Genomic DNA, 26,264 nt, shown 5'->3' on the forward strand with positions numbered 1-26,264 from the left:
CGATTTGTAAATAAACTGTTCAGGCTTCATGTTTACAAAGAATTCTCAGTTTTTTCCTCTGGCCCTACTGCATTTCACATTGCATGTTCTTCTCTGGACATCTCACCACAGGGAACACATAAAATAATCTGGAGAGAACCTAGAAAAGGGGAATGAAGCTACTAAAGGGATGATAGGATATGACCTATAATAGAAAAAAAAGTAAACAAATGCAGTTTTTAGAACCACTAAGCCTGTTATGTGGGCCCAGAAATAGTAACAGAGTTTCCTTTGCCAGTTCACAGGAGAATTAGATCACATGCATTCCCTTTCACATTTCTAAGAAAGAAACCAGAACCAAGCAAAATCCTTTCTCTTTGTGCCTGGACAAAGAAGAACATGTTGCCCTTATTTAAAGTAGCACTGATTTCTTGCTGTATTGTATTTCATGGATCCAATCCCTTTGTATGTTTGCAGTAACTCTGAGTGGATTCAGCCAAACAAATTTGTTCTGCTATTATTTTGCATGGCACTCTTATTGAAATGATAGAAGTTTAACAGATGAAACTTTCAAGGAAGAGGAGCCCAACTCGTCCATCATCCTATTTTTAAAAATGGCTATCCAGATGCTTTCAGGAAGTCCACATGTAGAGTATGAAAGCAACAGCCCTCTTCTGGGCTCCCCCCCGCATCCAATACTCAGAGTTACACATGGGGGATAGCCATCGATAATCCCACCCTCCCTTTAAAAACCTGCGAAGCTATTGGCCATAACACCATATTATGGTGGTGAATTCCATATACTAATGAGATACATTTTGAAGAAGTACTTTCTTTGGTTTGTCCTGGATCTACTGCCATTTCATTGGGATGGATCCCAAGTATGGATGAAGCCCATAGAGAAGGATTTCCCTACTTGTATGACGAGTCTCAACTGACTCATGCTGTTGAGTCTCAACTGACTCATGGTGACCCCATCCACAGGGCCTTCCGAGTAGGAGACAAGCAGAGGTGGTTTGTCATTGCCTTCCTCCATGTAGCAACTCCAGTCTTTGGTGGTCTCCCCTCCAAATACTGATGATCCTAGACTAAGCTGGGCTAGTTGGGCTGCTGCAGCCAGCAGAGCTCTCTGAAATTTTGTTCTTGGGAGTGCTGGGAATGTGGGGATCTGCAGTGGAAGGAGGAAATCTCCACCCTTTCCTCTGGCAACAGAAAACCTATTATACTGCTGGAACAGCAATCTAGGACCCAAACCAGCCCCCCCCCCCATGTTGTGTGAGAGGATAGAAAATTTCTCAATGCACTCTCTTACAAATCTCTGTAATGACCCTTTCTATGTTTGTTGTTGTGTTAAACTAAAAAGCATGAAATACATAAATCTTTTTGTCATAGGGAAGACCATAAAGGAAAAAACCGAAAACTCAGCCCAGAGGCTCTCTCAGCCCCAACATTCACTTTCCTCTTTCATAATGTTTCTGTAATTCAATTGTAGGGAACCTGCACACGTGCTTAGTGTGGCAACTATTTATTAATTTAGCTTTTAAAAACAATCACAGCACCCTTGAATATTAGTAATACCAACTGTCCAAAATCCCATTCTGACTCAGGCATACCTGAGACTTGTGATGCAATTTGGATGAACACTGGAAATCTGATCAGATTTTTTTTATCTTGAATTTTATTTAAAAGCAGACACTGGTAGGGGGAAGTATTAAATCAAAACCATAGCTAACCCTTTCCTCTGTATGCTTTCCTTGTTAGAGTTTTGCAGAGAGGGCATAAACAAAGTGTGTGTGTGTGTGTGTGTGTGTGTGAAGTATTAAGCACACCTTTCCCTGGCACCTTGACTTCAGCCCAGTAAGGACCTATGTAGGTGCTTTTAAATAATTGTATAGAGATCAGGAAGACCTAGTAATGGACCCAACCAAGAGGATGTGCAACATCCTGGCTAATTACCCTGTTACTAGGTTGGAGGTTTTGTTGCAAGTATTCTGGCCACGTGCCTGTGTCTGCCTGAGCTAACTAGTGGTTTTAGAGTGCAATCCTATAATAAGCCTATTAAAATTAATGGGGTTTTACTGGAGAAACTGCTTGGACTGCATTGTGCATTATGTTGACTTACCTAATCTTTGAGCATACTGAGGTCATGTTATACTACCTGAAAATAAATATAAGGGGTTCAGAGGCCAATATAAACAATTATGAACTTCTTCGGAAAAGTCTAATGAAGAAACATTAAGAAGGGTCACTTTAAAAAAAATCCAAATGTAACTGAGATGCCTTTTATTTATGCTGCTGCATAAGAATTAGGAAACTTCTTTTGCCTGGAACTGCAGCAGGGGATCCATTACCTCATCTGAAACTATTACAGTCCTTCCCCGTGTCACTCAATATGGTTAACAACACAGGAGCTCTCTGGGTTAGATTGGAGATACGTGCTGCTAGCAGTGAATGTAAGCATGAATGAATAAATATTAAATATATTAGCCCTTGGTGCATGATTCCAAAAGTCCTGTTCCAGCTGTTGTGTTGGTCTATGAGCTAATGGGCTCCTGTTCTTTCTGCCCACAGGCTGCTAGGCAGAATGTCCACGGATGAGCGGCACCTCACCTCCAGTTGTGGATCTTTCATCAAGACTGAGCCATCCAGCCCTTCTTCCGGCATTGACGCCATTAGCCACCACAGTCCAAGTGGTTCTTCGGATGCCAGTGGTGGTTACGGCATCACTATAGGGGGCCACCCCAATGGCCTGGACTCACCGCCCATGTTCAACAGTGCAGGGATTGGTGGTGGGCCCTGCCGCAAGCGGTATGATGACTGCGCCAGTGCCATCATGGAAGACTCGCCCACCAAGTGCGAGTATATGCTCAATGCCATCCCCAAGAGGCTGTGTCTCGTGTGTGGGGACATTGCATCTGGATATCACTATGGAGTGGCCTCCTGTGAAGCATGCAAAGCCTTCTTCAAGCGAACAATTCAAGGTATGGAGCCTGGGAGAGCAATGGAAATGAGGTGGCCAATGTTTTCTTTGGTTTTCAGGTGGAGGTTTGGTGCTTCTTAATCAGGAATGACACTGCAACAAAATTCTAAGCCTGAAATGCAGCTACTGATTGTAGAGGGATAGCTGTATTAGTCTGTTGCAGCAAAAATTAAACAGGAGTCTGGTGGCACATAAAAGACTAACATTTTATTCTTGCATAAAATGTCCTGGGCTAGATCCTGCTTCTTCAGATGTAGAAGTATGGAAAGAAAGGGAGAATTCAAAACTTTTGGAGTTGGTTTGGGTCACTCAGGAATGGATCTTGTGTGTGTGCCGCCAAAGCTTGAGTGCTGGCGAATATACAATCCACAGCTGAGGATGTGTTGTTGATGACGTTTTCAAACTTGGATGCAAAAGTTATGGTTCAGATTCAATTTGTCCTACATCTTGGAACAATGATGGGATTTAGAACTGGGAGAAAAAGTTTCCTTCAGTGGAAAGCCAGAGAAAAGTTCTCCTTTTCAGGGAAAATCTTCCTGAGATGCACAATAAAAGAGTGCTAGGCAAGCACCCAACTATGCAGTTCCTCTGACAGAATGGGGTTTTCATTTGCGGAAAAGGGAATGGTGATTTCCACTGATTTTCAATTTATAAAGAAGACCTCCACTTTGTCCCCATGCTGTTCCTGATGATCAACTGACCCCCCCCCCCCGGAAAAAAGGGAGCGGTGGTGGCTCCTGGGGTATAGCAGGAAGCAGAATGGGAAAGTCCTGCTCTGCAGAGTCCATTGATGACACATGCCAATGAGTTTTACAAGCCATTTAATTGGACTATGTGGCTTGTCCCTGCTAAACTGATAACACCTACAGTTGTCACAAGGGCTAGCTAGGCTGGAGGAGTTCAGATATGCTGGTTCATAGGATTGTAAGTGGGGATCTGATGTTTCACACTCAGTGGCGGAGTGCAAGAGATTAAAGGCATTCTTCAGTCCAAAAATTGGTTCACAGATCTTTTTTAATCTGTTAGTCTTATCTTATTAATAGTGCAGGACAGTTTCCACCCCCCAAAAAACCCCATACTGTATCTTACTGAACTTACTGGTTAAGAGCCATCACGGGCACACACAAATGTGGTTCAGCTGACAGAGGTAGGGCTTAGAACTAAGCTATGTGAGCTTAAATACTTGAGACTTACCTTGGGCAGATCATTATCTGTCATGCTCAGTTTCCCTTCTGTAACATGGGAAGAACGCTGACCTAACTCTTAGAATGGCTTTCAAAATGAATGAAGTAAGGATTGTATACTGTGCATTCTGTCCACTAAAAGCATTGGGGCATTTGAAACCACTATATAAATGCTGCAAAAACAGCTATCCCACTGTGACTACAATATAACATATGAGAGCTGATCAGTATTTATTGAATGCGTTTAAAATTTTTCTAATCCTCTTTTCTCACAAAATGGGACTCACAGTGGCAACCTAAATTAACTAACCAGTTTCCCAATCAATACGTTTTCCAGGGCACACCTGTACAAAGTGTTACTGGCATGCAAACATCACTATGCACGCATACCAGGCAATTTCCATATGCACAGTTGTACAAATTGAAAAGACCAAGATTATTAATCTGAAAGGGCAGGAATATTGAATTGACTCCAAAAGCCCCCTTGACTCCTATGAAGTGAATGAAGGAGGCATGTGGGAGGGGGGGTTGTTATATTTTAACTCACAAGTATTCATTTAGTCTTATTCTGTGGTGTTCAGGATGTTAAAAAACGAACAAACCATAACAAGCATTGCAGGAGAAAGTCCTTCATAGCCTCTGTAGAGCATGATTATGTTATTTAATTCTGGGAATTTTTATTGGGTTTCTTTATGATATGCAAATCAGTGTCATCATACACAGGCCCCATACTTGTGCTGCGCTTCTTTCTGGCTCTTCCTCTCCTACTATATGGGGGGGGGGGGGGAAAACACCTAGAAATGCATTTGTCAATGTAGAGTTTTACTAATAGTGGAGCTAGTGCTCCAGTGCTTCAAAGTCTTCTTTATTCACTGATGTTGCCAAATGCAGAGCAAGAGAGTGGCATTAAATCAATGGAACACAAAGAAAGTATCCTCAGTAAGAAGAGATTTAGTACCTCATATAGAGCCTTGTGCAAATGACACATATTTGTAGTTCTGCACAGAATATTTGTTCTTTGAAACTAATTTTCCCATCATGGAGAGCTTTTAGGACACATTGCATGGATTGTCTTCTTCACAACACATTGACTTTTAGCAACATGATAGTTCTGCATTAGCAAGAGGTCCTTCCCTTGCCCAGTGTCTTCCTTCTATACAGCTCTTAAAGCTACATCAAATTTGTGCCATCCATGTGGCACCCAAAATTTTCTGTTAGATGTGTTCCCTGGGCCTAACTAATGGATGTTCAGCAGCCCTTGCTCTGTCCTGTTTGATGTAGAGCCAGTTTGGTGTAGTGGTTAAGAGCAGTGGACTCTAATCTGGGGAACTGGGTTCCATTGCTCCCTCCTCCACATGCAGCCAGCTGGGTGACCTTGGGTCAGTCACAGTTCTCTCAGAGCTCTCTCAGCCCCACCTGCCTCACAGGGTGTCTGTTGTGGAGAGAGGAAGGGAAGGAGACTGTAAGCTGCTCTGGGACTTTGGGTGAAGGGCAGGGTATAAATCTAACTCTTCTGCCTGATCCTACAAAGTTTGTTGTCTCAGGGTTTAGGATTGCACTTGAAGGAGGCTACTTGGATTCAGTCAATGTCCATGAACTGGCTTTTTGGAAACTGGTTTTCATTCTACCTCTCTGCTTGGTGATGCCATTCTACCTGCTATATGCCTGTTAGTTTTTTTCACATTCAGAAAGTCTTCCCTTTTGGAAATGCCACACTACCTAGGAGGAGAGCTTGGATGCTGCTGATTCTCTGCTGCAGCGATGGTACTTGCAATGGATCACTGCATATCTTAAGTACTGCACCTGTTCATGGGAAACAGCAAAATGTGCATCTACCATATCATTTAAATTAAATCACCACATTTGTAGGGACCATCATTCAAGTTAAAACAGCTGTTACCCACATTACATGGTGCATTAACTATATTTACAAGTTCAAAAAGCCTGCCTTGGAGACACAAGGATGTTCTTAGGCAGTGTCTGCACCAGCAGTTTTTCATGCAACATGCTGCTGAATTTGGGTGAGGAGAGGCACAATCCACACCTTGCCCTGTGAACTGTCTCTGAGCTACCATTGCTGGTTTTCTCATGACAAATCATGCAGTTAATCAAAGAGATGCACATGTTCTGAGCTGTGAGTACAGCCCTGTGCTGCTTTCTGGCCATTTCTCCTTCACTACTGAAGCTTATTCTTCTTTTAAATGTTTGTTCCATTTGGACCATCAAACCCATGCACTTGTGAGCCTAGGTATGTTACTAAGTTTTTCTGCTAGTAAAAATCAACACTCAAAACACCCAACAAAAATTTAGTTGATCTTGTAAAAGATGGAGGAGGAGGAGCTAAAACTTGAGACAGGATGATGAAGTCACCAAGGCTGTAGAAGTTCAAAAGCAGCCTCATGAAAAGTTGGATTTATTTAGCAGGAAAAAAAGATTCAGATGTTTATGGTGAATGGATGTATTTGCACAAAATCACTTTATTTTTTTTCTTAACTAAAAACGTCTTTTGGTATCAAAGTATTAATTGCAGGAAGATTTGAAACTCATTTGTGAAGTACTAGCTTTTATACACACCCTTGCTTTCTACCATGACTTGGAATCCTAACTTGGGAAAGCAGATCACAGATGTAATTGATAGAAAGCCCCTTACATGAGATACACCTTTACAGTTCTGACAGAATAAAATTAAAGTATAGGCACAATGGTAAATGGCTGCAACATACCCCAAGATATGCCAATGACAGGTACTCTATGATTTGGCCATTGTGACCTTAGTATCAAGTCTAAACTTCTCTTGGGACCACAACCCTTGTGTTGCTGGATGGGTTTCCTGCCCACAGCAGTAAGTGCAGAAGACATAGTGGCAACACATTGGGCAGTGGTGGTGGTGGGGAGGCCTAGATGGCTTTAATTGCAGGAATTGGAAATGTGCTGCAGGCACTTTTGTGTCATACAGTCCTGACCTGAAAGATGCTTCTGGCTGCTGGACCATATAACTGGCAGAGTACAATGTAGACTGAGCAGTTCTTGCAAATGGCTCATTGGTTTATCTGAAGTGTTTGTATATCTCTTGTACCCACCCAAGTGCTCAAACTGGTTAACAATAATAAACATCAATCAAGACCAAATGGCCACAACTCATAACCATCAGTATTGTTAAAAGGCACATTCCCAAATAGAAGCCACACAGCACCAGTAATTAAATCCGTAGACTTGTTTTCTGATGTTGTGTACAGTGCCCCCTTGCCCAGATTGCCCGGAGGCATGGGCTGGGCTGTCACCAATATGCGGATGACACCCAGCTCTATCTGCTGCTGGGCGGCCAGTCGGGCTCTACCCTGGAAGACCTGGGCCGGGCGCTTCAGGATGTGGCGGGATGGCTGAGACTGAGCCGATTGAAATTGAATCCGATGAAGACGGAGGTCCTGTGCCTGAATCGGAGTCGTTCTGGGGTGGGAATCCCATTACCAACCTTCGATGGGGTGCCGTTGGTGCCAGCGTCGTGGGTCCGGAGTTTGGGAGTGCTCCTGGATGCTTCCTTAACAATGGAGGCCCAGGTAGCAGCCACTGCCAAGGCAGCCTTCTACCATCTTCGGCTGATTAGGCAGCTGGTTCCTTTCCTTGAGCGCAAAGATCTGGCGTCAGTGATCCATGCTATGGTCACCTCGAGGTTGGATTACTGCAATGCTCTCTACATGGGGCTGCCCTTGGGGCAACTTCGGAAGCTGCAGCTGGTACAAAACGCAGCAGCCAGGCTATTGATGGGCCTCCCGATGCGGGAGCACATCCAGCCTGTGCTAAAGGCATTGCACTGGCTGCCAATAGCTTTCCGGATCCACTTCAAGGTGCTGGTTTTGACCTTTAAAGCCCTATATGGTCAGGGACCTGTCTACCTGAGGGACCGCCAGGGCTGGCTCACTCACTAGGTGAACTAGGCGATTGCCTAGAGCGGGATGGCCCTTAGGGGCACCAAACTGCACCCGGCCCCGTACTCTGGGAGTTTCTTGATTATTTGTGTTTTTCATTCTTCCTAAAATGCATTTATTTTTGAAAATTGGTGGGCGCACGGGGCGGGCATAAGGGATCCTCGCCTAGGGTGCAAAATAAGCTGGAGCTGGCCCTGGGCACTGCCTTTCCCCGTATGTTCCCCAGAGAGCACTGAGATCTGAGATGCAACATCGCCTGACCCTTCCTGGCCCTAAAGAGGCCAGGTTGACAACAACTAGGTCTAGAGCATTTTCGCTAGCTGCGCCAGCATATTGGAACGAGCTCCCCAGTGAGATCCAGGCCCTGTGAGATCTCCAGCAATTTCGCAGGGCCGTGAAGACAGAGCTTTTCCGCCGGGCATACCAGTGAGAGTGATGGTATGCCAGCCAAGTCTGCCAACCTCCCAAGACATGTATTTTGTATAAGTAGTTAGCGATGTGGTTGAGGTCCAGTCGTAATGATTTACCGAACCGCTTTTATTTATATTTATTGTACGTATGTAAGTTGTTTTATGGATTAATGTTTTATCTATGTTGGTTTTATTAATGTTGTGAGCTGCCCTGTACCGCTTCGGCGGAAGGGCGGGATAAAAGTTGAATTAAATAAATAAAGAAATAGCTTATGGTTACATGTGACAAGTTGCTATTGGGAGTGGTGGGGAGCCAGTTTGAAAGATTAGTGCTAGACATCCTCAAAGTGTCCATTTAAACCTCAGGTCTCTGCAGTCTGGGGCCAGAATCTAGAGAGAGACAGGCCCGTAGCTACAGTGGGGCATCTCGGGGCTAGGACCCCTGACTTACTGGCAAGGCCCCATGACTTCCCATCCAGCCCAGGGCCCCCAAGCAGCAGCAGGTGCAGGGAAGTAGCCAGGTATTCCTTTATTTCGATTAGCCGGTGCCCCCTATGAAATTTAAAAGCCCCCCTGACTTAAAAAAACCCTGACTATGGGCCTGGGCCTCATACTGCTTGCCAGTTTCAAGGGTTGATATTATACTTCTGTGCTTGTAGCCTTGGATAACTCTCTAGGTTATGTCCCAGCCTCAAATCACAAGGCTCCTGGCTCAAACATGGAGTCTCCCAGCATTGAAGCAATAATTTTGCTCAATCTTCCATAATCCAGTGGAATTATTTAACATGCATACCGTGTCAAAATTTATTTTCATGCACTTGGCTGAATGTGAATCCATGCATGGATGCAACTGCAAGGGCTCATTGGCATGCACAGCTTCTTCCTCTGGCTGTTGAAGATACCCTAGAACTCTTTCAACCCCTCTCTGCCAGATCGCCTCTAGTCCATGTTGACTCAAGTGGCAGTGTGATTGCCAGCCGGTGGAAGGCTGCTGGAATCCTGATGAGTTAATCTCATCACTTTATCACAGGGCACTTACAGAAATTGCAAGGCCATGTGAGTGGCTCAGCTCTGCTGGCAGCCAGCCTCAGGACCCATAAAAGAAATTGAGAGATTGGGGGGAAAGAAAAAACAACAAACAAAAGCACAACATGAGCAGAGAACTTTGCTGAAGTTTTGAAGGCAGTAGCCTATCCTTCAGTGTTGTTTGCTTGATGAAGTTGGACTGGGTCTTTTCTATACGCTTCTTTCCTGAATTAGACATCCTTGCAGTTGAAGGCCGCTTGCACCTGTTGCATCTTTTTTGCTTGCTATCACACAGTAACACAAGATGCTATGCGATCTGGTCATGTTGGGGGTTGCTTTATTTTATTTATTTATTTACAATATCTATAGTCTGCCTTTCTCACAGGGACTCAAAGTGGATTACACACAGTGAGTCAGTACAGTCAGCAAAATGGGACATTCAATAACCAATGCATTGGGATTTTAGAAGTCTGGGTTGTTCTTAGTTCCTTCCTGGGTAACTATGTCTTTAAATCAGGAGTGTTATGAATGTATTGTAACAGTATTTGTGACTTAAGGATAATTATACCCTGAGTAAAACAATCTGTTGAGTAAATGTGACTCGATGCAAAGTATAACAAAATGATGTGCAACTCAGATTGTAACGTTGCTGGTTGACAATTTATATCTGATTTCTTTTTAAAAAAATTCTGAGGTTGCATGAAACCATGGCTTGGATCCGCTAGAATGTTTCTATGGATGAAGGCATCTCTGCAGAGTGCGATTTTCTCACCTCCTTCCTCCTCCTGCTGCCCCACCTGCACCCTGCAATGCTGCTCCTGGCAGGGGATTCTCCCTGGAACAGCACAAAGGGAGGTATTTTGGGCCTGCCATATGAGTAGGGAGGCGAGGAACATTTGCTCCCCAGACAGAAATCCTTCTGTATCTGCAGGAACACTCTGGCCAATAGATTTTTCTTATGGCATTTGAATCCTTGCAATCAAAAGTGAGGAATCTGAGACTAAAAAGGTGGGAAGCTTCATAAACAAATATACTGTGATTTTAAATCCCCCCCCCCCTGCAATTTCTTCGTGAATGGGCCACTGCAGAAGGTAGAGGGATCCTTGTTCTCTGACTGGCTGGATGGTACATGCCCTGAAGTTGCAGTTCATTTATTAACTAGAGCTCAAGCTTGAATTTCAATTTCCAGCTTTTAGAGATATTTGATACTTCGCTGGCTATTGAAACTCAGGTGTTGTGCAGTGCCAGGGTGTAGACTGGATGGAGGCAGCTGGTACAGCTCTCTGAGTTTCTGCACACTGTCTGTGTCTCGAATCAGAGCACGTGACGGCTATGCTGCGATCGTGCCAAAGGGCAGTGATGAAAGGTAACTGTCACGTTGGTGATGAGGGTCAGGATGTGGGCTTGTAAGCAGTAAGAATCAACAGAGGGGAACATCTTGCAGGGCATGCATATGCAGCCCCTTCCAGCAGCAGCCACTGTGGCAGAGCAGCTGGGAAATGCAGGATATAATGGTGATATCAGATGTTTTCTCTAAGCCACATGGTATAGGGAGAAAATGGCAAGGGGTAGGGGGGAGACTGAAGCCCCTTGTGTCCTGTGGTTCTAATCTGGATTGGGCGCTGCAAATGTGGAAAATGAGAGGAATTTGCAACTCATCTCTGACTGTCACACAGGGTCAAGGCCTCCAATCCAACCTGTGTGCTCTGTAAATGTGCAAACTGGCCATCCTCGACAGAGTAGTTTGTTCAAGGCCTTCTAGTAAGGTTTTGGCTGCTAACAAATAGCCCATATTCAAGTCCGAATCTCCTAGACCACTGTGATCTCGTTATTGTTGTTTTTTTAAAGACAAGGGTGACCTTTTTTAAGGCATCATGCTTGTATCTGTAGATACACAAAAGTCAGTGTGCATGAGATCGGTGTAGTAGCTGTAAGTCTGGGCTTGGGGGAGACCCCAGGTTTAAATCCTCATTTCCCACAAAATTTCCTGTGTGACTTTGGACCAGTCAGTCTCAGCCTAACCTGCCTCACAGGGCTGTTGCAGGGAAGTGGCGTCATCATGCCAGGGATGTCACACAGGTAAGCTCTGGTTTGAAGGCAAAACTCTATCATAAAACTGGCTTAAAACCATAGAGTTTTGCCCTCAAACCAGAGTATCCCTGGAGTGATGACATCACTTCTGGGTGATGTCATCATATCATGGGAGTCATGCGAGGATGTGGCTGTTTGGGGGCGGGGTTTCCCCCACCGGCCAGCTGGCTGGTGGTGGGCTAAAGCCCTGAAAACTGGGGGAACCCCCACCCAGTCTTGGGGACTGGCAAGCCTAGACCTCATATTTCTCCTACTAGGAAGTGCTGGAATTCAGCCTTTAAGCAAGAGCAGATTCACTCCAGGTTTGCTCTTGCTAGCGCCAGATCTGTTCCAAGCTTCCCCATATGCATTTCTCCACTTACAACAGAGTCACTAATATGTTATGTTGTGCCTTCTGTGTGGCTGCCTGTTTGTGTTAACATGTCAGAATTGCTTTTGTGACAGAGCTTCTCCTGGATTACCTTAGCTTCACCTTCCCTGCTCTTTCACTTCCACTTTACTCCCTCCAATCCATCCCCCTGTACTCACCACAAATTCCTGGCCAGCTCTCCCTCCCCTTCCGTATTTGTCCAGTGTAGCTTGTTGGCTCTCTGGGCAGACAGCATGTCACATATATGTTCTTGTCACAAGAAGGGTAATATTTTAAGGCATGGGGCCGCTTGACTCATACCCTTCAGCAGGCAGAGAATTAGTGCCAGTTTACCAGTTGCCTCCTCTTGCAAACTGGTGCTGGTTGGCCCAACTGACTGGATTTGAGCTAAGTGGCCCCTTCTGGGATGCCTTGTGGCTATGCAGAGCCCCACTCAACTTGGCTCTTTCCTGGGTCATATTACCTTCCCAGTCTGCTCCTGGTGCCAAGAGTAGCTCAGAGAGCCATGTGGGTTGTAATCTCACTAGTGCACCTCCTGCATGTGTTGTCTCTATAAGGGGAATAGGGAAAAATAATTTGCCTCTCTCTAAGATGACATTGGAGCTGCGGTGGCTCAAGTGGTTAAGACGCTGAACTGCAGGCTGTGGAAGGTCAGTAGTTCAGCAGTTCGAGACCCAGGTGCCGCATGACGGAGTGAGCTCCCGTCTCTAGTTCCAGCTCCTGCCAACCTAGCAGTTCGAAAGCAAGAAATTGCAAGTAGATCAATAGGTACCACTTCGGTGGGAAGGTAACAGCGTTCCGTGCGCCTAGGTGTTTAGTCATGCCGGCCACATGACCACGGAAACGTCTTCGGACAGCGCTGGCTCTTCGGCTTTGAAACGGAGATGAGCACCGCAACCCTAGAGCCAGATTCGACTGGCTTTCGAGCAAGGGAACCTTTACCTTTAAGATGACATTACCCTGGTGTGGATAGCCAAGACTAGCTTGATCTTGTCAGATCTTGGAAGCTAAGCAGGGTTGGCCCAGGTCAGTACTTGGATGAGAGACCACCAAGGAATACCAGGGTCATGACGTGGAGTCAGGCAATGGCAGACTGCCTCTCAGCATCTCTTGCCTTCGAAACCCTATGGAGTCACCATAAGTCAGCTGTGACTTGATGGCAAAAAAAAGGACAACATTGATCTCTGACCACAAACATATGCTGCTGTTCCAATCCTGTTGGTAACCTAACCAAAAATTATGCCTGCCTTCACAGGCAACATCTGGCTAGGGGATGCTTTAGAAAGAATATTTTACGTATTATATTTTAAAAATTTTCTCAATTTGTTGCACATGTGTGTGTAGTGAAATGGTTCTGTTAGATCTTTCAATAAGATGTTTCTGCATGCTTTTGAGTATTGACAGTGTAACCCTAAACAGAACTGCATCCTTCCAAGCCCAGGTCCACAACACCCATTGACTGACAGCTAGCTTAGAATAGTGTAACTCAGTTTAGAATTGCATTGTTAATCCCTTCCCCCAAAGTCTTTTTTAAAAGGCATCTGTTCTGACCACCCCCCACAGGAAGATGGAGTTGCCTCAGCTGGTCCTGGTATATACTGATACACTTGTGTAATCTTCCATGTACCAGAACAGCCTAGATGCAAAGGGGAATTGGCCAGTGGCAGCAATTCAAAGGATGTAGGAGTTCTTTGTTATCAGTTAGGTGCATTTACTTTATCACAGGACACATCTGAGTCTAAACAGCAGGTGTGTGGCCACTCGGCTCTGGGAAGGCTGGATCTTGTGACAGTTCTGAGTGGTATCTTAACACTCTGCTGGTGCTAAGTAAGTGTTAAATGGTAGACATCATTTAACTTTAGACTTTAGCGTGACTCTCAGGAGCGTACATGCATCTTTTAAAAAGTCACACAAGAAGCAGCCTTGAGGTCAATTACTGAAACTGCAGCTGCTTAGCTGAACCTCCTGTTGCCATAGAACAGACACTCTGTTCCTCGACAATTCACTGCTCTGCCTATGCCCACAGGAAGTTTTTGAAAAATTTGGGGTATAAATTTAAATAATAAACAAAACAAACAGATGCCTTTTGGTGCAGTGTGTGGCATTTGGAATGTGTTCTATTCAAAATAATAATACTTGGTTTTTGTATATTGCTTTGAAGTGTTTAAAGTATACATTAATAACAGACATTATTTCCTTGTAATGCTTGCAGCAACCTTGTAAGGGAGATCGGCATTATTATCCTAGTAGTACTGGCGACGGTCATAGAGCTTGCCTAAGGCTACTTACTGAGTTCATGGCACAGCAGAGACCTGAAGCAGGGACCAGTTCCCAATCTGTAGTTCAGTAGCTTAAAGCAAAACTGGATGCACGCATGGAGCTCCCAGTGGCTCATTTTAAATGGCAGACATTGGGGACCTAATCCAAATCAGGGCTACAGCATGAAGAAAGGAGGTGGTGGGGTTAAACCATTCTCAGTATCACTTTCCTGACCTAAATATGGGTTGCCAACCTCCAGGTGGGGGCTGGAGATTTCCTGAAATTACAAACAACTGATTTCTTGACTACATAGATCACTTACGTATGCATTATTTCTTTATTTAAAACATTTATTCCACATCTCCTGGAGAAAATGGCTGCTTTGGAAGGTGGACTACATGGCATTATACCTTACTGAGTTTTAGCATTTGAGCCTCAAATGGTAATTAAAGTTTGCTCAAGAGCCAGAAAAACCAAAAGAAGCCATCTCAGGGGAAGGCACCTTTCAGCCTTCCCAACTGCAAGGTCTTTGGTTCTCCATAGCGTAACTCTTTCTTTACTTGCATTTTAGGTAATAATTGGGAAGTAATATTTCAGTAATAAGGCAGAGGAGTTTGATTTCTGACTTCCACATAATTTCAGGACTCCCCAAGCATGTCATAGGACACCTGCAAGACTTTCTTGTCTGGAGTGATGAGATTTAGACTGGACCAGGTTATTTTAAAGCAATTTTTACATCCTTTTGTTATTTTTAAATAGGCGTTTGGATTGTGCACTCTCTCTCTCTCTTTCTTCTGTGTCTCTGTGATGTCATCCACCACTTGCCCTAGGGACTGGAAAGGACAGAGAAACCTGAAAGAAATCAATAAAAGTATTAGTTACCAGTCTTGGTCTTTAAGGCTGGAGGCATTTTCCTCCTGGACAGGAGCATCTTTTTTATGAACTTGCACACCACCATCGTGTTTTCATTGAAAGCCAATGTGGTATAACAAAAAAACCATGAAATTAGGACTAAAGAGCCTCAAATTCTAGTCCTAGCTCAGTGGATCCCATGTCTTACCATACAAAACAAGCATGTTATATTGGTTAGCTACTAAGATAAGGGAAGTCATGAATTTGTCAGCAAACCTGTTTGGAACTTGAACTTACTTTTTGGGCACTTACAATTTAACTGTGAGCTATTCAGGGATATGTTCATATTTCACAGAGTGACTCATATAGCTGCTGAACAGGTTTGCAAGCTGCCTGTTGCTCAGAAGCCAACTCTCAGCTGATTGGGGAGTAATCTGGGAGTCTGGTTCTGCCCCTGCCCCCCCCCCCCCCATAGCTACAGTGAAACAACAAAAAGGATAGTAGAAAGAACTCTTTTCTCCCTTTGCCACCTCAGAGCTGGGTGAGAAACAATGCTTCTGAGCTCCCCCTTGCCAAAAGGAAGAGGAGAAGGAGCTTGTTTCTTTCCTCTCTGCAGACCAAGCCAACAGCTGGGGGTGGTATAGAAAAGAATAGAAATCAGCTGGGCTTCTGATCATTCCCCCTCCCCATTTGCTGCTTCTTAGCAAGTCTGAGAGGCAGCTGAGCTTCCATGACTTCCATCTGATCAGTTGGCTACCTTACTGGGAACAGAGCAAAATTTCCCCAGCAGGAGATCAGAAGCCAATTCCCAGATGATCCATCATCCTAACCTGTATGGCAGAGTTGTTGTAAGAACAAAGGGAGAGGAGTAGGCCACCATGAGCTCCCTGGTGGGATAAAGCCATTAATAAATAAAGAAAAAATAATTTTTTTTTTACATCTTGCCATTCCAACACATTGGCTGCAGTTCATGGAGCTTCCCAGTTGCTCTGTTTGTTTCCATGACAAAAATGTAAGTCCACAGCTTGTTTGCAGATGATGCTTCGGGTATATTCTGTTACTTCAACAGGAAGACTATCTGCAGAATGGTGCTTCTTCGGACACTGAGGCAAGACCTTAGTGACCACTGCTCTTTGTGTTTGCAGGGAACATTGAATACAGCTGTCCAGCTACCAATGAATGTGAAATCACAAAACGGAGACGCAAGTCCTGTCAGGCATGTCGGTTTATGAAATGCCTCAAAGTGGGGATGCTGAAAGAAGGTAAGGAGAGGCAGCCAATGTCTTCTGGCCACTTGGCAGCACCTGATAAAAAACTCCAAAAGCTCTGACCAAGGCCAGGTTATACTTCAAGGGGAAGGAGAGGTCATAGAAGGGTTAGGATTTTGTGTGGCTCAGCAGGAGAGTGGCACTCACTCACTGTTGTGTTAAAGTGAAATTCAGTTTCAAATTTGAACAAAAAATGCTGAAGTGGGCAAAACAAAATTTTATCAGCCATGCTTTCCCCACCATTTTCCTAGAAGAAAGCTCTGTTGTCACAAATAGACATGTCAGCTTGAACTCTGGGATTCTTTGGGGAGGCATGATGTTTTGGTTAAGCAGGGAAATCCAGCTCTTTGGAAGATTCCCAAGGATCCATATTCCCATTCAATTCACACTATCTTCACAATTTTCTGTACAAAGGCCCTTGGCAGTGTACGTTTATGATTGTTTAACTCTCTTGAGTTCAATATCGGGAAAAACCAGCGTAGAAGTTAATGCTAAAACCACTGGCTTTTACCAAAATGCTCATTTGAGAGGGGAAAGCCAAAAGCATAATACTGTGCATCACTACTGTGGCATTGTCCCCTCCGCTTGTGCATGGGAGGAGGAAGAACTCAAGACAGTGTATGAGTTATAAATGAGCCCTTGTGGCCCAGATCCCCTACCACCAGCATTCGTGCCTCTTCCTACACATAAATTATTTCTACACAGGAAAAGAAAAGTTTTTTTTTTAAGAATCCCACATCCCCCCTTCCCACATTCTGAATATTTATTTTTATAAACACTTTTATAAAGAATATGCTGCACAAGAAAAGATGATTCAGAACTGTACACTGAACATTGTGTGGTTTGTTTACAGAAGTGTTTAAGATTGCCTTAGCCATGTCACAAGTGCAAAGAAAGTTTGATAATAGTCTGTTTGTTCTGTGGTCAGATAAATGTCTCCAGTTGGAAAGAACCTTTCTCCCTGAGCAGGTGCTCAGCCTGCTGTCTCACTCAGCCTATTGATCTCTTCTGTATTGTCTGAACAGGGCTTGGCTCGTCCCTCGTACTCTAGTTTCTTGTCCCTTTCCCTTGTCCATTCAAGGTGTGCCATTGGGAATTTGATGGCAATTAAACACATTCTTATGGATTGGCTTCAAAGCTTCATTTCCTGATGTTCTCTCCAGAATGGAAGAAAGGGGATGGGTGGGTAGGGAGTAAACGGAGCACTTGTAACTTTCTGCATCAATGTACTCAGGAAAGCAAAGCTGCCTCAGCCTAATCCACTGAAAACAAAAACTGTAGAGCAGTCCAGCCAAAGCAGGGGGGCTGCCACTGTGAAAGCCAGAAATGAACTGAAAGCTGTGCACCGTGCTTTTCCTCTGAGGTGCTGCAAGCTAGTGCTGTTCATCATGTAGATTCTAAAGCCCGTTTTGCCCTTTGATTGACAGATCATATCGGAGGTTAAATCTTTCTTTTTCAGCCACAGCTTTCCTGACCTTGGGGAGGTCAGCCCTGTGACCCTCCATATAACCTTGCTTTAGATTAGGCTGATGAAGCATTCAGTGAGACAGCCTGCTTTGAAGGTGGAACAGTCACCTACGGATGTGTTGTCCTTTGCAGACCAGGGGAAGAAAGTGTGGAATCTCTCCTGACCCCATAATTTCGTTTTTCAATTTGAGAAAAAGCATCATTTTATATATATATTTAAATTAGGAGTGTTGATATCATTTTGGGTACATTTGGGGTTTTCGGGGGAATTTTGGCCCATCTTTTCCTATGGGGAAATTAATTTGGCTTTCCAGAGTGACTATTCTTTAATTAAATGGCACCAAAATTTCAAGGAATCTATTCCTCCCTCTCTCTACTAAAAACCAGTGGAGAGTGAATTTTGGAATCATGAAAAATTCAGGAGTTGTTCTGTTTCAGATATTTCCAAGCCAAAATGAAATAGGAAATTTTGGGAATAATTTTGGCTTGGAAATATCCAAATGCATACCTCTGCTTCAAAATATCCCAAGTTTTAACTGTTCTGTGAGTCAATAATTGCAACTGAATATACAGTACTATGATTTGTACCTGAATGGCAGAAGACAATTCCTTAGTCTAATAATTAAATGGATACCTCTTGCCTGGGCTCCTAATTTTCATTGCTGATTTAGATACAGTGTGCTGTCCAGCCGCAGTAACACAGGCATCATGCTGGTTTCTGAGACTATGTCCTGACCTAGGTTGTAGCGCATGTCCAGCTTCACATGTCTCTTCCTTCTCTCCCCCTGGATAATGGCTACTGACAGAAAATGTGTTGCATTGTGCTGGGAGCTTCCCTATTCCACCCCACCCCCACCCCCAGTGGCAGCCAATATATTAGAGCAGGAAAATTTGCAGCATGATGTCATTGCATCTTATGTATTATCAGGCTTATTGGAGGGAGGCAGTGATGTGGTGCTGCTGATCTTGGCAGCAGTTATGCATGCACCAGAACTTCTAGCTAATAGTAACCGGCAAAAAATATCCTCATCGTTGTGAATTGTTGTTACTACTAGAAAGACTACTGGAGTAATAACAAGAGGAGTAGCAGTAATAATTTAATAATAATGTGAATTTAATCAATATGGTTGCACCCACACAAAAAACGAAATCTAGGAAAGTGAAGAAAAATAGTATTATAGTGTTTGATCTCCAAGGAGTCAGCAGTTACTTTGAAGAAGAAATCTATAATTGGCTTTTTGCACAGAAGTGCAGAATTGGCTGGGGATTTTCACTTATAAAGGGATTGCTGGTTTTGCCTACTGCTGCTGGTTCCTGTGATTTCAGTTGGCTCATCTACTCCATCACCTAGTCAGTGCAGAATTGTTCCCACTTGCACATTTTCCAGTTCTATATCCAGGTCAGTTTCAGAAGTTCCAAATGAAGAGCTTTCTTTGAGAGGTACCACTACATAGTCATTGCTAAGACGAAAACCTTCATATTCAAACGGCTACTTATTTTGCAGAATCATATGATATAGCCATCTCCTGCCATCCCACTGAATTTCCTCTCCTTGTTGCTTTCAAAGTGTGCAAGATGTGGAGTCTGTCTCCAAAAGCTGGGAAGTTAAGAGCAATGACCAAAAATGCAAAGAGCAAGAATAAAAATTCCATGACTGTATTTGGACCAATGGTGTTCTCCAGGGTCCCTTTCTGTACTATATAAGAAAGTAAATAATACACAGCTGCTGATACAGTCTTTGCTATCAGTTGCTATTCATTATGTAAGTCCCATTACCCCGGCTATGGAGAGCACAATGTGAAGAGAGCCCAGGTGAGGTGGCATGGCGGATGCTGATGATGGTAGCAATTTCTCCAGCCCACTGGTTTCTGTGTCTCCTAATACTGTGGGGAGAGAACTAGCAGGCAAGCATAATGTACAAATAGGGACCTGTGGAAGGGGGCAAAGGGATTTCCCCGCCACCTACCATCTCTACGCGTTCTCCTATGAGTACGCATGCACACCCACTCACGCAGACATAGTGAATAGACCTGACCTACCATTCTCTTCCTGCTACTTGGAAGAAAAAATGGGGAATTGCTTTTGCCTTAGGGCCTGGATCCAGGAGGAAACAGCAGCCTGAAAGCCAGCTTAAGGATTTTTGGCATCCTAGGCAAATGAGTTTGTACATACACATGCACCACACCATGTGGAATCTGCTGTATCACCCCCCCCCCTTTAGGGCTAAGGCTGTGGCTTCTTGAGGCGTCACACCTCTCAACTGGGGCAGATTGGGAGGCAGAAACAGCCCTGAAAAGCCCCCCCCCCGCCTGCCTATGGTTCCACCTTCCCAGGGTAGAGGGAAGGAGGAGGAGGGCCTTCACCTAGGGTTGCCAGCTCCAAGTCAGGAAATACCTGGAGATGTTGAGGGTGGAGCCTGTGGAGGGCAGGGTTTGTGGAGGGGAGGGACCTCAGAAGGGCCTAATGCCATACAGTCCACCCTCCTAAGCATCCATTTCCTCCAAGCAATCTCTGCTGCCTGGAGATTGGTTGCAATAGTTGGAGATCTCCAGTCACCATCTGCATATTAGCAACCGTACCTGTGCCCCCAATGGAGGAAGGGGCAGAGAAGGCTTGCTGCAGGTGGGTGGAGCAGCAACAGGGCTGGAATGATGCCCCTCCACCTCTGGTGCACTAGGCAATCACCTAGGAGTGCCTTTTGGATGGGCTGGCCCTGCCATGCTCTGTCTCACAGCTGTCAAATGGCAGTGGGCATGAGAGCAGGGAAGATAATTAATGCTGGGAGCATGATTCTCAGAACCATTGGTACAGTCCATGCATATACCTGAAGATCTTTCTTTGTAATTTTATCTCACAAATATATTACACAGGATTGAAAATGCAAAGTCTGTTTCAACAAAGGGGGGGAAATGGAAGGAAAGAGAGGGAAAAAGTGAAAGAATTGTGATGAACAATAAGAGTTTGACTACAGAGTCATTTGATCAATTAAGAGATGGAGGCCACTGATATAGAAAGAGGACAAGCCTACGTTCCAAATGTGGTGGAAGTGTTTTGAATACACTGCCCTGAAAAGAAGTTGTTTCAGAAAGCTGTGAAACTCTCCACCACACCAGAGAATGTCTGTCTTTGCCTATAGCAATGTTTCCAGGTGTAATAGGAGTCCTCCTCCAATATCTGTTGTCCCAGTTACTGTAGCAATTTTATCCTTCTTGCTTGATGAGACAAAACAATCCCCAGTCACTTCCTGGCTAGGATGCTGAATTGCTGAAAGTAATAAACTGGATGCAGGTAGAAGGCCTCTGCTGTTTCTTCATTGCCCCTTCCGCTTATAACTCCTCTCTAATGGCCTTGTGCCCTTCTTTCATATCTCCTCTCTCTTGCAGTAGAAAAGAGCAAGAGTCCAGTAGCACCTTAAAGACTCTTGCTCTTTTGTGGCACGGTATGAGTTTTCATGAGTCACTGCTCACTTCTTCAGATCTCCCTGATCACTCAAAATTCTTTCTCATTTCCCTCCACAACTTCTTTCCCCAAAGATTTTGCTCAGTATCCCCATAACTCTTTCCTTGGCCCAAAGGAATATTTTAGCTCATTCCTGGAGAGAGCATGGCGAACCCAAGGGGTAACACCTACATCACCTGTGGCTAACCTGTGGCATTAATGCCACTGTTGGCACATCACCTGGAATTGTGGCACACTTGGAGAGATAACAGAGATCCCATTGGTTTGGCTGTGGTATAAACTCAGGCTAGATTTCTAGATTAGAGTAGATTAGAGCAAAAAAACCCCATGCACATCACTTGCACTGTATGTGTGTATTTATGCTTGTCAGAAACATGGGCCACCATTGGCTTAGAGGGTTACACATTCATTTACCCTGCAATCATCTTTCCTGCATGTGTTTCTGAAGCAGGGCTCATTAATAATCTGAGCATAACAATTTCCTTTAAAAAATAATGTTTAATCTTACAAGGCAAATCATATTTTTATCGGTTAAGTTCAGACATAATGGAGAGCCATTGTAGTGTGGTAGTTAGACTGTCAGACTAGCCCAAGAGAGACCCAGGTTCAAATCTTTAGTCTGCTGTAGAAGCTTGCTGGGTGACTTCGGACCAGACATGTACTCTCAGCCTACTTTATCCCTCAGGGTTGCTGTGAGGATAAAATAAAGGTGAGGGAATGATGTAAGCCACTTTTTGGGTCCTCAGTGCAGAGAAAGCCTGGGAGATCCTTGGACATCTGTGCTCCCTCCTTCCCTTGCATATGCCTGGCTAATTAGCCATTTCCAGAGGCTGTGATTAGAACAGCCCTGCTGGATCAGACCAGTGGTCTGTCTAACACAGCAGCCAACCAGTTACCCATAAGGGCCAAAAAACAGGGCACAGAGGCCAAGGCCTTCGCTCGATGTTGCCTCCTAGCACTGGGTTTCAGAGGTTCAAATGATTGTTTATTGTGGCATATGCATGGTTTGTGCTTTGTCTACAAACCAGGTTTTCAAGCCAGGAGCCAATCATTGTTTGGAATCCTGGTTTGTGGGGCAAGTACCAGCCATACTTTGCTGGTTCAGCTATAAGGACAAACTATGGTTTGCTGCAAACCCCAAAATAACTAGTGATCAAGCTTGTGTGAGCAAAAGATGGAGGAGTGTGTGTGAGATTTATTCACAGAATGATGAATGACAGTTTGCCATTACATTTGAGCAACAGGACAGGACAGGAGCAACTCAAACAGAGCCATCAATGTTTACTGTTTGGATGGGCAGCATGGAGGGGTTAGGGAAGAGAAAAACATATTTCCATATATTTCTATTTAAAAAGATCTCCCCAAGATCTCATGAAAAGCAAAATAGGGTTCATGATTTACCAGAGACTTCTCAGATAATAGGGACTGTCCTTGGTAAATAAGGACAGTTGATGCTTATGCATCAGGTGAACTGAAGGGAAAAAGTCAGGCTCCAAAGAGATACTTTAAGGCTATGAAAGACTATCTCTGTGATGCACACAGCAGTAGGGGGGTTTGTTATGGCAATGCAGAAAGTGAATGAAAAACAGAGGCAGGAAGGGAGCAGAGCAAGCAATCAATAGGTTTCTCAGATATCCTAGCCACTTTGCTTAAGAGAGCCCTAATCAATGTAGAGCAACTAAGGGAATGCATGTGCTCTACTGGGCCATCTCAGTTTCTTCTATCATGACACTGCAGAGTGGAGACTCACTGAGATAAACTACAACATGTGGATAGAACACAGTATGGAAAACTACCTATGCAAAGCCAGATACAGAAGCCAAGGGCATATGCCTTCAGTGCATTGGTTACATACTGGAATTGACCCTCTTCCTCGCCCCTTGCACTCCTAACAAGGACTTATCATAGGTTGCTTCCCTCTGACACCCTAGTTCTTTGTCTTAAGAAACAGGATTGAAGTGAGTGGATTCAGAGCATGAAAGCCCATCTCACATAAGAAGGCTGATACTTGTGTTTGCACTGGCCATTTTAGGTTGCATCATACCAGTTCTGTGTTGGCCATCACCTTTATCATAAAGTGATGGTTCAGAGAGCCAGAACAAATGGCATCCATATTTGCCTTTGTGACATAAAGACACCATTGTCAAAAAGGGAGTTGGTACCAAAGGGTTTTTTTAATTCTTTTTTTCTTAATTTTAAATTTTTATTGAGTTTTTAAGAGGGAAGGAAGGTAGGAAAGTAGGAAATGGGGGGGGGACAAAGCAAAAAAAAAGGAGCACTTACAAATATTTCTACAGACTCTGTTACATTATATTAATAATTCTACTTATACAATCAGATAATTCTTTGTGTTAAATCTGGTCACTTAAGTCCATACATTTCTAGATATCTGCAGAAAACCAAATTATTGCCTTTACATCACAAAAACGTTCTGTAACTTCTTAGAGGAAGTTTATACCATCTTGTTACCTTGATACTTTTTTATAATCATGTTTCAATTGTATTAATTTCATATCTATGGATTCTCATAGTCAAATCTTTTAAAATCCCTTAATCTTTTACTACAAAACCCATCTTTACTCGTATAATTATAGATCCTTAATATCCTACTGCTTATAAATAGCCATTCTAACCAAAGCATTCTGAAGATTATATACTGACCCTTAGGGAAAAGGACATACTAGTTTGGTGTAGTGGTTAAGTGTATGGACTCTAATCTGGGACTCCTCCACTCACAGCTGCTGGATGACCTTGGGCAAGCCATAGCTCTGTCAGAGCTGTTCTCTCAAGGACAGTTCTCGAAAGAGCTCTCTCAGCCCCGCCTACCTCACAGGGTGTCTGATGTGGGGAGGGGAAGGGAAAGGAGTTTGTAAGCCGCTCTGAGACTCCAAGTGAAGGGCAGGGTATAAATCCAATCTTCTTCTTCTTCTTCTCCTCCTTCTCCTTCTCCTTCTCCTTCTCCTTCTCCTTCTCCTCCTCCTCCTCCTCCTCCTCCTCCTCCTCCTCCTTCTCCTCCTCCTCCTCCTCCCTCTTCTCCCTCTTCTCCCTCTCCTCCTCCTCCTCCTCCTCCTCCTCCTAATATTAAATTCAACTTGACATTCCTTATAAAAGTTTTCATACAAATACTGATACAATCTTATTACCTTAGTACTTTTCTATAATCATGTTTCAATTGTGTTAATTTCATATGGATTCTCATATTCAAATCCCTTATAGTTACAAAACCAATCCTTACTCATACAGTCATGGATCCTCAATGTCCTACTACTTATACATAGCCATTCTATAACCAAAGCATTCTAAAAATTATATATTAACCCTAAAAGAGAAACATACCTAATAACTAAGTTCCATACAGCTGTTATCAATATTTGTTTTTAAGTCACATTTTTAGGTTTTGAACTTTCCCAAAGCCACACATACAAGCTACCTTGTAACACTTATTTCTTTTTACATTTAATTTTGAACACAATTTCTCTTAAACTTTATATTCCTAAATCTCATTAAAACTCCTTAACTTCAATTTAAAATATCACTTGCCTTGCTATAGCCATTCCACCTTAAATAGTTCTCCCTCCCCCCCTTTTTCCCTCCTCCTTGCGTTCCCAGCATTTTATTTTCTATAATTGAGGATTGTTCCTGTAGAATTTCAATATGGGAGTAGAACTCTTTACCTTTTATTACATTCAGCTTCACATTTTAAATAAACATTTCTATATAGATACTGATAATACTTATCTTTAAAATACATACAAATATTTTATAACACATATTTCTTTACAAGGTTTTGAGCTTTTCTAAAATTAAAAATAAAAGCTATTTTGAGACATTTCTTTCTTTCTCTTAAGTTTCAAATCCTTGAATCTCCTTACATCTCTTTAAATTCCATTTTAGATATCATTTGCCCTGCTATAGCAATTCCACCTTAAGAAGTTCTCCCTCCTCCCTGCTTTAATATCTACCTTGTAATATATATTTCTTTTAACATTTGATTTTAAGTTTCAGTTTCTCCTAGGTTCTATATCATTAGGTCTCACTAAATCTCATTAAATTCCATTTTAAATGATTCTTAGCCTGCTGTAACAATTCCATTTTAAATAGCCCCCCTTTCTTCTTCTCAAATTCTTTTGGGGTTGTAAATTGCTTCTGTAATATTCCATTATTGGGGGTAGCTCTCTCTCCTTGCTTGCTTGCTGTGTCCAACAATTATATATTAGATGTGCTTGGAATTTTTTCCCAGTCCTCCATTCTGATATCTTGTGATCTTCTTGCTTCAAGCAGGAATGCATCTGTATTCTCCATTTTCACATTAGGCAGTTTAATCGCGATATTTCCTCCTCTTCAAAAATTGGGTCTTCAGTCAAATCTTTTGGTTCATTTAAGGGTTGTTCCAACAAACTTTCTACATGGTGAAATTTGCAAGAGAGCTCCTGAACATGGTCTGCCAAAAGACACAAACTACGCTGCACTGGGAGCAGAGCTGCATCAAAAGTGTTCTTAAGTGTTTCTGTTATCAGTTGAAAAGTAGCCATTTTTTTCCATGGAGCAACTGAATCAAACAGCCAGACCATCCAGGTTTGTTTAGACAAGACCGGCGAATCCACCAGATCTTCAGTTTACAACCAGTCAGATAAATAAAGAATAGCAGAGTCAAATTCTTCTAATGATTCTATTCCTTTTGATGTTATTTCCTTGAGATTGAAAGCCACTTCCAAATAGAGGGCAGAGGGATAGCTGAATAAGTGTTCCCCCTTCCCCCTTCTTTCTGAACTTTCTCACAGTCTGGTTGAGTTCCTCATCTCTGTTTCAATAAACATTTCATGCACGTAAAGAGGAAAGAAAGGCTTACTTGTTGAATATCTTCTTGCAGTTGATGTAGAAAGTGATTTATTGTAGAAATACGCTTAGTTTCGCTTCTCACCTTTTCCGACAGTCACAGCTTGATGTCAATATGGCGATTGCTTTGACTGGGGCTTTGGGTCTGTCAAAAGAC

The 26,264-nt window shown here is 43.4% G+C and overlaps 1 protein-coding gene across 3 annotated transcripts in view; it reads left to right on the forward strand.

The window, feature by feature from the left end:
* Positions 1–2,545: 2,545 nt before the first annotated feature.
* The window catches only part of ESRRB (estrogen related receptor beta), a 63,816-nt gene continuing 40,097 nt past the window's right edge, over positions 2,546–26,264 (forward strand). Inside the window, exons 1-2 of one of the 3 annotated variants that reach the window (XM_015418349.1) lie at positions 2,546–2,960; positions 16,223–16,339. In XM_015418349.1, coding sequence (XP_015273835.1) covers positions 2,564–2,960; positions 16,223–16,339 — 514 coding nt within the window. In that variant the 5' untranslated portion in view covers positions 2,546–2,563. The remainder of the gene's footprint in view (positions 2,961–16,222; positions 16,340–26,264) is intronic. The other 2 variants (XM_015418347.1, XM_015418348.1) reach the window with 2 other exon arrangements.

Source organism: Gekko japonicus, unplaced genomic scaffold (assembly GCF_001447785.1).
Source record: "Gekko japonicus isolate JY-2015 unplaced genomic scaffold, Gekko_japonicus_V1.1 scaffold3, whole genome shotgun sequence".
Lineage (NCBI taxonomy): Eukaryota > Metazoa > Chordata > Lepidosauria > Squamata > Gekkonidae > Gekko > Gekko japonicus.